Source organism: Ailuropoda melanoleuca, chromosome 9, assembly GCF_002007445.2.
Source record: "Ailuropoda melanoleuca isolate Jingjing chromosome 9, ASM200744v2, whole genome shotgun sequence".
NCBI classification, from domain to species: domain Eukaryota; kingdom Metazoa; phylum Chordata; class Mammalia; order Carnivora; family Ursidae; genus Ailuropoda; species Ailuropoda melanoleuca.
In genome coordinates, this window is record NC_048226.1 from 9461532 (window position 1) to 9476777 (window position 15246).

Sequence of the window (15246 nt, forward strand, 5' to 3'; positions counted from 1 at the left end):
AAAAGCACAGTGACTACCCTCAGCCGAGAAAGATATTTTTATAGGGTCTTGAGAGGAGCACAGGCGCTTCCATCCCACCTCATGAATATGAGTGAAAGGAAGTCCTAACCAGTGTGGTAAAGTCTCGTCACCTGCAAGGTGCAGACCGATGCTGCTGTGCCCAAAGTTCTCACTGAGAAGTCACACAGTGTCCTTTACTCCTCCAGACGGGCTCCACTCAATCCAGCATAACCACTTTTCGTTACGGGTTCGTAATTTCAAGAACAGTGGCATAGCAGATATTCTTTTGTTTTTGATAAAAGCAGTCCCTCTGTTGTCTAGTACTGAGTATGAAGTAAGAACATATCAAACTAGTAAGATCCAATTCCTGATTATTCTTAGATAATACTGTGGCTTGAGGATACTATAGATCATGTCAAAACTATTTTCTGCAACTTCACAGTACTTTAAAAAACAGATATTGCCAACTATATGGGAGTCGTTTAAAAAAAAAACACAAACATGGTTGGTCAACCTGATGGCAAGGCCATGCTGCTGTTAACCAGGAAGACCATGGTAAAGGCTGATGTACAGATTTGTGATACAATGTTGAAAAAAACATAAAAAATAGGGTTACTCTAAGGTCGTAAGTATGCAAAATTTACATGTGCATGTAGACAAGGCTTAGGAAAAATAGAAAAAAAAAAGCAAATACAGCTCATCTTTACAGCGGGTTTGCCTATCAAGGTTTCAGAAATTCTTACAATACTACTATTTTTTAACAAATAAAAAATGATTTTTAAAACATCTGTTTGCTCTTCCCCATTCTCTAACCTACTGCGATAATCTCGTGCGTATCTACTGTGCACTGTCCTCGTTCAAGTACTCCCTCAGAATACTTACAGTTCTCCAACATCAGACTACCACCCAGTTTATCATAAAAGTTTACACGTGCACGTATACAATGCGCTGTGCTCAACTAAAGTCTTTCTACTAAGAGAGTACAAGAAAAATGGGACTTCCGCTAAAAGCTTCTGTGCTGTGCTCCGTAGAGGGTTCAAATTCAGATTGCTCCCATTCCTGTGAGAGTGTAACCGTCTTCTAAAGATCATGAAAGCAGGTCGATCCATTTAATAAAGGGCAAACGTTACAGGACAGAGATTCAGGGAAACAAGTGTTGGTTTAGAAGGTCCTAACACATGCATCCTATCAGAATTTTAACTTCTCATAGTTCCGGGCAGATATTCCCATATCGTGCAGTAACCCTGGCACCTGCAAGCTGGTATTTTCAACTGGACTATCATTCGCCTAGTAAGAAGAGTTCCAAGGGAAAATCGGGCATCTTGGCAAGCCGTTCAGAGGAAAAGAAAATGACACCTGTCCTGGAACAAACACGACTGAGAAAGGGAAAGGCAGGCACATCCCACAGCCCTGCTATGAAGTGTCTTGGCCTGCTGGGCTTAGAAATAATGCCTGCTCCCAAAGATGCCTCTGGTACTGAGCTGACCCCAGATGACCTTAAATGAAATTATTGTCAAGCTTTTTCCAAATCAAATCAGCTCTGAAATAAACTGGGTGGAAAAATTATCTAAACTTAGCCTTTCAGATGTTATGGCCAAGAGACATGTACCCATATGACGTTTATATTATCCATAATAAATGCTACCAGGGAGTCTGTAATGTTTTTACTTCTGGCAACAACTTTATCTTGAAGGCTTGAGTGGATTATAAAATCTTTATTTTTTTAGTGATCATTTTACCATTCAACTATCAATTTAAATATAGTAACATTATCATCACTCACTGAAATAGTTGTGAAAAGGCTTTATTTTTAAGTAAATGTGGTCCTTGTTCTTAAGCAACAATCTCAGAAACTGTTTTGTTCATTTAGCTTTATAAAGCTAAACTGACAAATTTATAAACAGACAAATTTCCTTTTATGCCAGGAAAATTGAGCTCTAGTTGTTGCCTATTTCTGTATCTGCAGTGTGTATGTGTATCTTTCATTATTTCAAAAACCCGGCAAAAAAAAAGAGAAGAAAAATTCCCAGTCCCCTGCTGATGTTCCGTATCTATAAGCAGTAGCATCTCACACTGCTAAAACTGCTTTAGGTTTCACATCTTTGAGGAAAGCATTCTTTGTTCTAATTACAAGAAGGTTCATTGTGGGGAAAAGTGAGGGCACAAACGCCTGAAAATGGACTTTTTCTTCCTTACCATTAGCTGCTGTTGGATGTTCATAAGTTTAAAAATATGTCCAGTGCAAGTGTCTCCAGGAAATAGGGCTTCATGACATGACTCAGACTCAGAGGTTACTGTATAGATGTCCAGCTCTCGATGGTGCCTCACAAAACAGTCTCCATACGGGATCTCACAGGACAAACTGCTCCAGGAGTCTGGCTCCCCAGCATTCTCCCTGTAAGCAAGCAGGGTCTGGTTAGCATACAAAGGTTCTGCTCCCTCAGCCCTGGCAGAGCTCTTCCGTCTCAGGCTCAAGTACAGTCCCTTACCCCCTGCTGTGCAGGCTCTGCAGCAAAAATCTGGTTTGTACAGTTCCCGGACAGCATCTAACTTAACTGTGCCATCCGCCTCATAAGAGGTCACAAATGGATTAAATGAAAACTGCAGGATTCTTCCCTAAGAATGTTCTTTTGATCAAGATAAAGAGAGGTCTGGGAGCTTAAAATAGTTAATATTATGCTAACAACCAACTAATGAGGAAATGTAAGGAGGATGGGCTTAACCTGGTTTTCAATAGAAGCAAGGCTTATATTAAGCATTTCTCTTAAATTGGGTTGTACCATATGCTATAACTGCAGTCGACTGTATTGGGAGGGGAAGAAGAAATCACTAAAACCCATGCAAGGGCACTCCAACTTTCATTAACATCTCTCAAACTCAACTTACTATGTAGACAAAGACTATGATGCCAATCATATTATACTGGTCAGTACAATTATGAAGAAGCACTTGGTTCTAAGACCTTCAAGTTAATTTTTTTTTTAATTAAAAAAAATGAATGACCGTGCTCAACTCATATCATCATAAACATACCTCATCTACCAATAAAGCCGACAAAGGCACAGGTATGTAAAGAAGCATTTCTGGGACAGGCTCAACACATGAAACCTCTTTATGAACCAGTAGACTGGTAAAGTATCCCAGAGATTCTGGAAGAAGGAGGAAGGTGATGTTTGAGATCATTACGTTTTAAAATGGAAGAAGTAAACAGAATCAAGCATGAAGAAGAAAGACACTCCCCCCACTGACAAAGAGGAGAAGGAAACCCTCTCTGCCGTGTTTTATTTACTAAATCATACTGGTCTGTCAGCAACAACTCACCAGATGGTAACTGGAATTTGAAACTAACTCTACGCTGTATTGTGAAGCCTAGAACTGAGTAATCGCGTGCTGGCCGAAGGTAATAATGAAGGCTGCTCCAAAAGAAAACGACTGTACTGTCATTTCTCCAGAGTGACACCCCAACAGTTGCTGAAAATGAACCTAGCATATGCTGTGCTCAGTCTTTTACATACTTGCCAAGCTGCTCTACTCAGACTGAAGTGGCCTCGAGTAGAAAAGCGCAGTTGACTCTTGAGCAACATGGGTTTGAACTGCATGGGTCCATTTATACACAGATTTTTCCCCCTCATAAATACAGTACAGTTCCGTAAATGTATTTTCTTTTCCTATGACTTTCTTAACATCTTTTCTCTGGCTCACTGGATTGTAAGAATACAGTATGCAATACATGTAACACACAAAATTTGTGTTAATTGGCTGTTTATGTTATTGGTAAGTCTTTCAATCAAACAGCAGGCTATTAAGTTTTTGGGGAGTCAAAAGTTTTATTTGGATATTTGCCAGCATAGGGGGCTGGCGCTCCTAACCCTCGCATTGTTCACAAGTCAATTCTACTTGTAAGATAGTCACTTAAAAGTTCAACTGAATGACTCAACTAAGAAGCCAATCAGATACACCAAATAAGTGGGGATGCAACATCTCTGTAAATTCGGCTTTGAAGCTTGGGTTGACACTGTCACAAACTCTGGGTAATTAACCGTCTGACAGACATAACTAGCATACCTGATTCCTCGGATTACCACGTATAACCATACCCTAATAAAACAAAGGCCTTTGAAAACACAACTTGATTCATATACCACCACTCCACTGTGAACCAAATATAATAAGAGGACTGCCTGCTAAAGCAGGGGCAATTAAAAAGTGACACAATCCATTCCCAGCAAAATGGAGTTTTCTACCAACCTTGCCATTACTACTTCTCAAACTATTTTCTTCCTACTACCTAAACCTTGAGAAATTCCCATCTATAACCACAAACTATTTACCTTCTACGCCTCCCATGCTCTCCTTCCAGAGGAATGTGCTTTTGTTGCCACAATTACCCCCAAGTGCTAACCCTTCAATCTCCCAATTCCTTGTCCCTGTGAATCTGTGTTGCTTCCTAGTCTGTCTAGATACCAAAGACCAGTCAGTGCAATTATTCTTACTGATTTCATGAATATCTGGGGCAACCGACACTCTTCCAAATCCATTTTGCCTGCAGGTCTGGGTAAACCCCACCATTCAGCAAGTATTTATGGGCCAGGCAGTATTCCAGGTGCTGGTGATACAAACCAAAATTTTTAGCCTGTTGGGAGTTTATATACTTAGCAAGGGAGACAAGAACATTCAGATTAAATAAAACATCTGGCATTTCTGAAGACAGCAAGTGCTACAGCAAAAAATAAAGCAGAGATGAGATGAGGGTTGACGGTTGCAATTTTATTTTTAATTTAACTTTAATATATTATTTAAATTCAATTAACATAGTGTATTATTAGTTTCAGTAGAGTTCAGTGATTCACCAGTTGTACTTAACACCCAGTGCTCATTACATCACCTGCTTTCTTAATGTCCATCACCCAACCCAGTTATCCTATCTCCCCAAGCCCCCCTCCCCCTCCAGCAACCCTGTTTGTTTCCCATACTTAAGAGTCTCTTACAGTTTGTCTCCCTCTCTGATTTCACTTTATTTTTCCCTCCCTTCCCCTATGATCCTCTATTTTGTTTCTTAAATTCCAGATATAAGTGAGATCATGTAATTGTCTTTCTCTGACCAATTTCGCTTAGCATAATACCCACTAGTTCCATCCATGTCGTTGCAAATGGTTAAGATTTCAATTTTTTGATGGCTGAGTAGTATCCCATTATATATATACACATCTTCTTCATCCATTCATCTGTCAATGGACATCTGGGCTCTTTCTATAGATTGTAGCAGCAATGTCCACAATAGCCAAACACTGGGGTGGAGTGCAGGTGCCCCTTGAATCACCATGTTTGTATCTTATGGGTAAATACCTAGCAGTGCAATTGCTGGGTCGTAGGGTAGCTCTATTTTCAACTTTTTGAGGAATCTCCATACTGTTTTCCAGAGTGGCTGTACCAGCTTCCATTCCCATTAACAGTGTAAGAGGGTTCCCCTTTCTCCTCATCCTTGCCAACATCTGTTGTTTCCTGACTTGTTAATTTTAGTCATTCTGACTGGTGTGAGGTGGTATCTCACTGTGGGTTTGATTTATATTTCCCTAATGCCAAGTGATGTTGAGCATTTTTTTCATGTGTCTGTTGGCCATTTGTATGTCTTCTTTGGAGAAATGTCTGTTCATGTCTTCTCATTTCTTGACTGGGTTGTTTTTTGGGGGTTGAGTTTTATGAATTCTTTATAGATTTTGGATACTAGCCCTTTATCTGATAAGACATTTGCAAATATCTGCTCCCATTCTGTAGGTTGTTTTTGAGTTTGGTTTTTGTTTTGTTTTGGTTTTGCCGACTGTTTACTTTGCTGTGCAAAAGCTTTTTATCTTGATGAAGTCCCAACAGTTCATTTTTGCTTTTGTTTCCCTGAGGGTTGCAATTTTAAAGGTGGAAGGACTCACGGAGGTAGCTTTTTTTTTTTTTTTTTTTTTTTAAGATTTATTTATTTATTTGAGGTAGAGAGAGAAAGAGAGAAAGAATGGGCAGGAGGGGCAAAGGGAGAGGGAGAAAGAATCCTAAGCAAACTCTGTGCTAAGCACAGAGCCCAATACGGGGCTCAATCTCATGATCATGACCTGAGCTAAAATCAAGAGTCAGATGCTTAACTGATTGAGCCACTCAGGTACCCCCCCGAGGTGGCATTTTAAGCCAATATATTTTGTGCTCTGTGTGTAGCACTGTATAAGACTTGCCCTATGTCCACTAATAAAATTTGGCAAAGCTCTGGGCATAAGAATGTTTACTGAAACTTTTAGGTATAATGGTATTAAAAACTAGACACCACCAGGTCAGTAATTAGAGGGCTGTTTGGTGAAAATGAAGACGAAATCTCTGGACTATAACATAGCCATTAAAAATAATGGAAGGAACAGTCCAGTAACACTGAAATCTACAACATTCAGGGAAATAAGTGAAATATAAAGGATAAAAATTAGGTAAGTCTAGATGGCAAAATGCACAAATAAAAACAGCATTATAATGGTTGGGCTGTAGGTTTTCTTCCCCAAGATTTTAATTAATGTTTTTAACAAACTTTTACGGTGCCCTATTGAACTAGGACTCACTGCTGTTGCGGAATGCTTTCTTTCACTCGTGTGTCAGTCAAACTATCTATAATTTCCTCAAAGGCCCAATTTTAACTCTGTCAACTTCATTCTCAGGTGACCTTTTTGCTCTTCTTAGTTGAGAAGATTGAGGCCACCTAACATGAGATAAAACAATCTTCATCCATTAATAAATGCCTCTGCCCACGCCCTCTAACGTCAAGGATGCCTCTTCTCAACAGTGCGTTCGCTCTGGTCCACCTGCCCTCCTGCCGTCCCAGACTGGGTAATCCTCCCATGGATGCCTGCAGTTTTCCACACACTTCTGGACTAGCTCTGCAACCCCCCACCAATGCAGTTAAAACACCAGCAGGAGACAGAGCAGTGGGGGCAGCAGAGGGGATTACTACTGCCAGGGGAAGTATGCCGGGGGAAGTAGCGGCAACAATCTGCACTCCACCCTGTAGACCAGATCTCACCGAGGAATCTGGCTCCTGGGGAGGCATTTGACAACATGGAGACATTTCCTGGTGGTCACTACTGGGGGGTGGGGGGTGTCCTACAATGCACAGGACAGCTCCCCACCACAAGGAATTGTTGGGCCCCAACTGTCAGTAGTGCTGAGGCTGAGAAACGCTGTCAAGCCACTGACCCCCCTGTCTGTCCTCCCCTCATTTCCGTCTCCTTATGGTCATCCAAAAGCTTCAAGGCTCTGCAATTTGGCTCCTCCTCACTCCGCTGCTACTGAAACCTTTCTGTCACAGGTGTCCATTGACAAGAAAACCCCAAATCCAGTGGCCTTTCTCTGTCCCCATCACCCTTGAGTTTTGTAGAATTTTAAAATAGTGACCTGATTCTTCTGCCGCAATTGATTCTCACTGGACATTCATAAAGAACCCTCCTACTTGCCTACAGTTTTCTCTGGCTCTCTCTCCTTCTTCCCACATCTTAGATGTGGAGACACAACTTTCTACACTCTCCTACTCTCATTCATCCTTTCCCACGGCCCTGGTTTGCCTCCCAAATCTCCTTCCAGCTGCAAAGTCTGAGCTCTGCGCCACATTTACAACTATTTCAACGTCTTCACCGGGATGTGCAGTGGGCATTCTCAAATTTCAAAACTCAATTTTATGTTCCCCCCATTCCCCAAAGCAGCAGCAACTCTGAACTTATTTCCATGAATAAAACCATTGTCATCCCCAGTAACACCATCTCCTTCCTTCAGAACATTCTGCGCCTTACTTCAATTACTACAGGCATTGCCCTAGCTCAGGCCTTCACGGAATTACCTGGACTCCTGCGGACGCTCTTGTTACAGGCCAGCTGCCCTAGAACCTCCAGTGCTCCCCAAATCTACCCAAAGAAATCATCTGAAAGCAAGACTGATGCCATTTTCCCACCCAAAAGTTCTGCTATGCTTCTTGTCCTTTTCACATGAGGAGTGAATCAGGCGCTGTGCGCGCCCCTATCGCATAGGCCTTCCCTTTCAATCTTAAGCATTCTATGAAGCATCCCAGCATGCCAGCTGTCTTGTATGGAGATATAAAACAGAAGGCCACAGAACTTCACGACCAAGGCCATGCAGCTAATAAGAACACCAGAAGAACAACCCCCTCTTTCCACTCTACGATGACAGCTTCACAGGCGCGTTGTAGCAGCAATGCCATTGGCCGGCCGCCAACACTTCCACATTAAGGCACCTACATTCTTCATGTCAACTTATCTCTTCATGCCCCACTCTTTAAGTCATCTTCTACGCCCAACGTGGGGCTCAAACACACAACACTGAGACCAAGAGTCCTGTGCTCCACGGACCGAGCCAGCCAGGCGCCCCCTTTATGCCCTATTCATGTACTCTCTTCTTCTTATACCTTCTGCAGCCACACTATAAATGTCCGTTCCCCAAGCACACTTCATCAGCCATCGATGCCGGCCTATCCAAAACCTACCCACCTTTCAGTCTGGTTTCCAGACTTCTTCCATTCTTCTTTCCAGTGATACAGTCTTTCCTCCCCTCTGACTACATAAGACCTTATTCTATTACTGTCCTGTGGTGTTAAAACAAACAAACCAAACCCTCTTTGGGCTATTTAATGGTTACTTATGTACTTGTCTTATCCCTCTCACCAGAATACAAGGCTCCTTAGAAGGATGGTGCTTACTGGAGCTGTGATTTACTGAAGGTTTAAGACTGAAAATCAGCACAGGGTGCAAAAATAAGTGTACAGAGAATCTTCTTTATCATTACTTTCTTTGGCTCAGTAACAAATGAAAATGCGGCCTATCATTGTGGGCCTATGTTCTAGAAAAAACTACACTCTTCCAAAGAACAGAATCACAGAGCAGACAGACATGCACACAGAAGGGGAATGAGGGAACTGGGGCTGACGAGGCATTACAAACCGACTTCCCAACGCCGAGAGGGAATGTTTAGCTCACTACCTGCCCCCTCCCTAAAACCACATGAACGCAGCCTGTCCTGTTCTCCTCAGAGCAGTTCTAACTGTGGTGCCACGTTCAGTGCCTACATTATTCTGCATCCAGAAGTGCTGCTCGTAGCTGCTCCATGTAATGTCCTACAAGTACCCTCCCTTTCTTGCCCGATTTAGTATTTTCACTTGAATTAAGTTACTTTCTTTTTTCTAACTACTCCTAACTAGAACTTTGTTTGTATGGTCTTGCTTCACAAGATATTCCCAAGATCATTCAACGAAACATTTACTGAACACCTATAAAGGGGTAGGCACTGTGCTAGATGCCAGGGCTACAAGGATCAACAGGATAGCTTTCCTCAAGAATAAATGTAAACACACAGCTAAGGTCAAAAACGCATTACTATGAGCTAGCCACAGCTTGGCGTATGGAAGCAAAAAGCAGGAAAGAATCAAGAGTTTTATACTTACAAGTGTGGCATTTGATGCACTAAATACACCACGTTTCCCCAAAATCACAATGCTATTATTCGTAAAAGTACCATTACTTTATGTACCACTAAGAAAAAAAAAAAACTTTAGTGAATTATGACCACAACATCGTAGCAGTGTTGATCAAAACGTATCCAATTTCATAGCCAGAAAAACGACATCTTAAAAGAGATTAACACAGGTTAGAAACAGAGCTACCTGCCCTTCTGTGTCCCAGCAGCGGCAGTACCGACAGTGCAAGTGAACAGTTCCAATGAGCACGCACGCATCTGCTTCCATGCTATGCTCCGATTAATGCTAACATTCGCCTGCGTTCTGAAGCGTGCAACAAACGGACAGCACGTACATGTGAAGAAAGCAGCCCAAGGCACCTCGGGGGACCGTGGCTTGGTATACTTCCACAGAAACATCTAACATGCTTTTTCAAACTTTTAGGTAGCTGAACATCTTTGAATAAAATCATTTGTAAAAAAAAAAAAAAAAAAAGAACTGCTTGGTGATGGGGCCAGTACAGGCCAGGGAAGGCAGAGCCCTGCTTTCTCCGCATCCACCTTCCCTCCCAGGTGGGCTGGGAGGCTCCCACCTGGAACCTGGGGTGGAGCTAAATGCTCTGTAATTCCAAAAGTACAGACTTTATGTACAACTACCACGGTTCCCACTTTACAGCCATTCTCCTTGTTTAGTCTCCTCTGAACTTGGAGAATAACTACTCAGCCTTCTCTTGATGAGAAGCCCTTTCTGGGTCCACAGTTAGTAATTAAGTTGTCCCTCAGTTTTGTGTTTCTATCACAGAGGGGAATATGCCTGAGATTCTAAAATTTGCCTTAGAAATAGTACACAAAGATTTTATTGCAACCAAATCAAGTCTGGCGAGACAGAAAAGCACACCCACAAGCTGACTTGAAATTCTGATTGTTTCTACTAGTGAATTAATAGGCACCATAGCCTCAGCTGAGGGTTTCTGTTGTTGTTTTAAATGGTAAATGGGAGATCTACAGATGAGGACATGTAAATGCTACGGGCCCGCAATCTCTCCCCATTTCATTTCTTGTCCCAAGGAGGACACCACCCCTCTGAAAAAAGGGTACTTTTACTAATTGTGACAGTTCTGCGCTATGGGGACTGCTTCGTTCCTACTCCATCGGACAGTACCAAGGTCTCCAAGAATTTCTTAGACTGTCACATTCAGCCAGACCCCAGAACAGACTACAAAACAGAAAAGCCCAGCTGACACCGTGATTACCTTGAACCTTGCAATCACCCCGTGGTAACACAATTTATTGTTTTCAGCCATTCTCAGCAAGTTCCACCTCACCCTGAGTTTGCAGCACAACCCCCAGGGCAGTCTCCCGCGGAGCTCTGAAAGCCCTGTTGCACTGCACCGTGATGCTGTCTTCACTCCTCCATAACCTCCTCCTTCCGACTGGATGGGCCAACCCGCCCCTCCCCCCAGCCCCTCCGCTGCTTAATCCCCAGACACATTGCAGGTTCTCAAACAGACGCTGGGATTTCACTCCAGTTGGGAGAGTACAAGTATTCCTCTGTTTTCCTCAAGATGTTTACCATCAACTCCAGATCACGAAGAACTCGCTCGCTGTAAAGGGAGAAATAACCTCTGAAGAAGTAACTCCAGTAAAGCCTGTGTAGCGGCAGGAACGGCTTAGAAGGAGAAGCTGGCAAGGAGCTAACACCACGCCGTGACAACTAGACCCACTGCATCGTCAAGGTCAGGGGAAGACCACGGCTAAAAGGATACTCTTGGGTAGTTGGGCAAAAAGGGTATATAAACCACATGAGATAATCTTATTATATTAATGTCGTATGACTAATAACTGCACCGTGATAAGAATATGCTGAAATATTCTGGAATAAGGGGACATGTCTGCAACTTACCCTCACAAGAGTTCAGTAACATTACATGTATATAAATGCACCGATAAACACAACAAATGTTAGCAACTGGAGCATTTCGATGAAGAATATACAGGAGTTCACTGTTCCATTCTTGCACCTTTTCTAGGAGCTCAAGATTTTCCAAAATAAGTTAAATATAAAACATTAATTTAATAAAAGGCAGAGGTAACGATTCTTTCACTCTGTGATGACTATTTAGTTAAGGGAGGTAACAAACTAGTATGATTTGGGAATCTACGAAGAAACAGGCAGGTGCTTTTTAGGTACACTATTTGATCCTCGTACGAATCCTTCAAAGAAGTGCTATGCTTAGTTCAGGGGAGAGGAAACAGAGACTCAGACACGGTAACTCACTTGCTCAAGATCTGCCGCATCCATCAGCAGCTTGATAAGCCTGGCTTCCAAAGACAAAGTTCACCACTGACAAGAAGTGAGAGCGCGGGCTAGGTGCTTCGCTTCTTTGCACATGCGTTCTGATCTGTAAGAAGACGGTCAGAGACCCTCTACAAAGTTGCTGTGGTGATTACAGGGAGCAGCAAACAAATTATCCAATGCTGCCGGGCACAGAGTGGACGGTCAGGAAGCATCAGTACTCTCCCTCCTGAGCACTCAGCTAGGAGGCCCTGGCGTGATGGATCTGCAGCCAGGCTGGACGGACCTCCAAGCCTGGGTCCGCCCATGATCTCCCGTAGCACTGCTCTAGGTGGCAGTTGGCTGCCCTCTACGGGACACCCCCCACCCCCACCGGCTGCCACAGCAGGAAGCACCTGGGGGCACCTGAAGTCTGCACGGAGTAAAGAGGCCTGCAGGGGAAGAGTTTCTACACAAATTCAAAGAACATCCACTCCCGGCCCAATGTTTCCGGTACACTGGCATTCTCTGGTGAAATGTTCCAAAGTCCCCCACCTGCCCACTTACTCCCCTTACTCCAAGGCAGCCACAGATCAATCACGGCCATTCTCAGGTGCCTGACAAGACCCAGACAACACGCAGGGCAAACCGCACAGTCCAGAGTCTCACTGCCTCGCTCCTTTCAAAATAAGCACATTCCTCTCAAATGAAAGACAGTGCCAACTGTGACATTTATTCCTTCAACCTTTTTTAAAAAAATGGCACAAACCGTTCACCCCATTTTTCACAAAATGGACACTAATTGGCACCTACCCTTCCCTAAGGGGGAAAAAATATTCTACTTGCCATAACAAATCAACACAAATTTATCTCATCGCATTGAATATACAGATTTCCCTGGAGGCTAAATCGCTGGGTGATATCATGACAAAGGCTGTTGAGCTGTGAGTGGAATCCCCTTTATATCATGGTCTGGTCTAAGCTCAGTTAACTTCCAAGAGCCAAAGTTTTTTCACCTGTTTACAACAAAGTGGCAATAATATCAGCTTTCTTATAGAGTTGTTTTAGGGATTAGAGATACACTTCTATTACACTGGTTTCTATTTCCTTTCACAAGCAAGGGGTACACACCCTAGTCACTTCCTCTTACAGCTGTGTTTGTTAATGGTTTAACAACGTACCGAATGTTGAGCTATGTGTTTTATATATATCACCTCACTTATTCTTTCAACTATGCTTGAAGGAAGATATTACCCCAATTTGCAGATGAGGAAACTGAAGGTGTGAGAAGTTTAATGACCTGCCTTGCAGCTAGTACGTCACGGAGCCAGAACTAGGGCCGACGCTCTAAACCACCACACAAAACCACCTCTGCTATTTTGCACCAGAAAATGCAGACCGGTGAAGCCCACGAAGTATTTTTAACATACACTCTTTGGGGGTTAAGTTTGGGGGGTGCAGGCTCTAGATTACTGCGCGTTACAGATACGACGCTATAGCTTGTGGCCCATGGCTTCCGTGGTTCTTTTTCTCTTTTCACGTGGAGAGGCTACTTGGGCTTTCTAACTCAATGGCTCCATGACTTCTGGAATACCTTGCTCCTCTGACAGCCGAAGTTCTGCATTTTCTAGTCTCACCTTACTGCACTGTTTTCAAGATCTTAAAAAAAATTTTAATATCTTACCATGATACTAATTATATTTGCATAAATATCTAACGTATCAACATTCGCAGGATAAGTAAAAATAAAAGTTAAGTCAAATTTATACTAGACTGACATCTAAATATTTACTGATGACATCAACCTACTTAAGTTGTTGATTTCGGTCACTCAATCAGATTTAAGCCACCAACCTGATTCAAATAACTGTCAGGAATTAATTTTCAGAAGTAATGTTAAGTCTCATTTTCCCACCAAGGCAAAGTTCTTAAATCTTAACTGCATTTTAGAATTACCTGGAGAACTTTTTAAAAATCCTGATGTCCACATCACACCTCACACCAATTAAATAAAAATCTCTAGAGGTGGCCCTTAGGCATCAGTAGTTCTTAAAGCTCTCCAGGAGATTCTAAAGTGTAATTAAAATCCTCAGAGGATTCTAATGTACAGCCAAAGCTGTAAAACACCACATTAAAGTAACCTACAGGTGCCAGTTCATTTTAAAAAGAAAAGCACAGTCAAGGCTGTCAAGACTGCAATAAATACTGAAGTACTGTATCCTTTGACCTAATTACACAAGTCCTCAGAATTCAGCTTACAGAAATAATTTAACAGAAGCAAAAATCAATAGGTAAAAATGAGTCTCACTGCAGCCTTCATTACTTAATTTCGGATTTTTTAAATGTTAAAACTAACATTTAACATTGGGTAAATGGTTTAAATACTCAAGATAAACAAAATACTTTAGAGCGCCTCAAAAACAATTGTAAGACCACAGAAATAGATAAGAATAGGATAAAGTAAAAATATCAGAACACAAAATAGACAATCAGCTGCACTGCTGAAAAAAACAATGCTTGGACGCCTGGGTGGCTCAGTCAGTTAAGCATCTGCCTTCGGCTCAGGTCATGATCCCAGGGTCCTCGGATCGAGCCCCATATTGGGCTCTTTGCTTAACGGGGAGCCTGCTTCTCCTTTGCCCCTCCCCGTGCTCACTTGCTCACTCTCTTTCTTTCTCTTTTAGTCTCTCCCTGACAAATACATAAAATCTTTAAAAAAAACAATGCAATGTGGGAGTTAATACCTGAAAATGAAATCTGTCTTACTGATGGCAGTATTATGAATAATATTATGTCTAACTTAAAAAAAAATGCTAATTCTCCCTTCTTGTTGTCCTTCTTGCTTCTGGCCTACGTCGGAGGACAGACACAGCACAGTGCAGGTGTCACCAAGAGCTCTACTGCAGGGCAACACAGAGAAATAAACCTGAGTCTGGACTCGGACACACTTATATTTAATTCATCCCCAGACCAACACCAGACTAACACCGTCCCCAGACCAACATCAAATGGATCCTCATCTAAGAAATAACCCAACTGTCCAATCCCCACTCACTCAGTAATGCACTTTCTCTTTTTTCCACCCTCTCCCTCCCCAGATGACTGAGGCCATCTAAGTGATGACACAGAGATTCCTATTTAAGTATGACGTGGATTTCTATTTCTATAAAGCTAGGTTGATCTCTCGCAGAACATTATTCTCTGTCTATTCCATGACAGTTACTGACTTCATTACTACTTACTGTCCTCTACATACAAAGTGCACTTAATGAGAGGAAAAATATAGGCACGTGAGAATTATCTTTCGGGAGACCATTATCACTGTGACTAACACCAAACTCCAGGCTGGGGAAAGAGAAATGCTTACAAAATAATCTGAAACGTGGAAAGAATAATAGAACTGGATAAAGTAATTTGAAACTGATGACAGAAAACAGATCAGGAAGAAAAGTCCAATATTCAACCACCAGAAGAGAGATAATACATCTTTA

The 15246-nt window shown here is 42.3% G+C and overlaps 1 protein-coding gene across 18 annotated transcripts in view; it reads right to left on the reverse strand.

Annotated features, from left to right (window-relative positions):
• AKAP13 (A-kinase anchoring protein 13) overlaps positions 1-15246 on the reverse strand; it is a 326662-nt gene that overhangs the window by 152007 nt on the left and 159409 nt on the right. For 16 of the 18 annotated variants that reach the window (XR_004627692.1, XM_034667905.1, XM_034667904.1 and 13 more), the window contains one exon: positions 2197-2395. Coding sequence is in view for 17 of the 18 variants with exons in the window: in XM_034667905.1 (XP_034523796.1) it covers positions 2197-2395 (199 nt within the window). In the remaining variant the exon portion in view is untranslated. Of the gene's footprint in view, positions 1-2196; positions 2396-3033; positions 3054-11758; positions 11857-15246 lie in introns of those variants that run through there. The other 2 variants (XM_019802635.2, XM_019802636.2) reach the window with 2 other exon arrangements.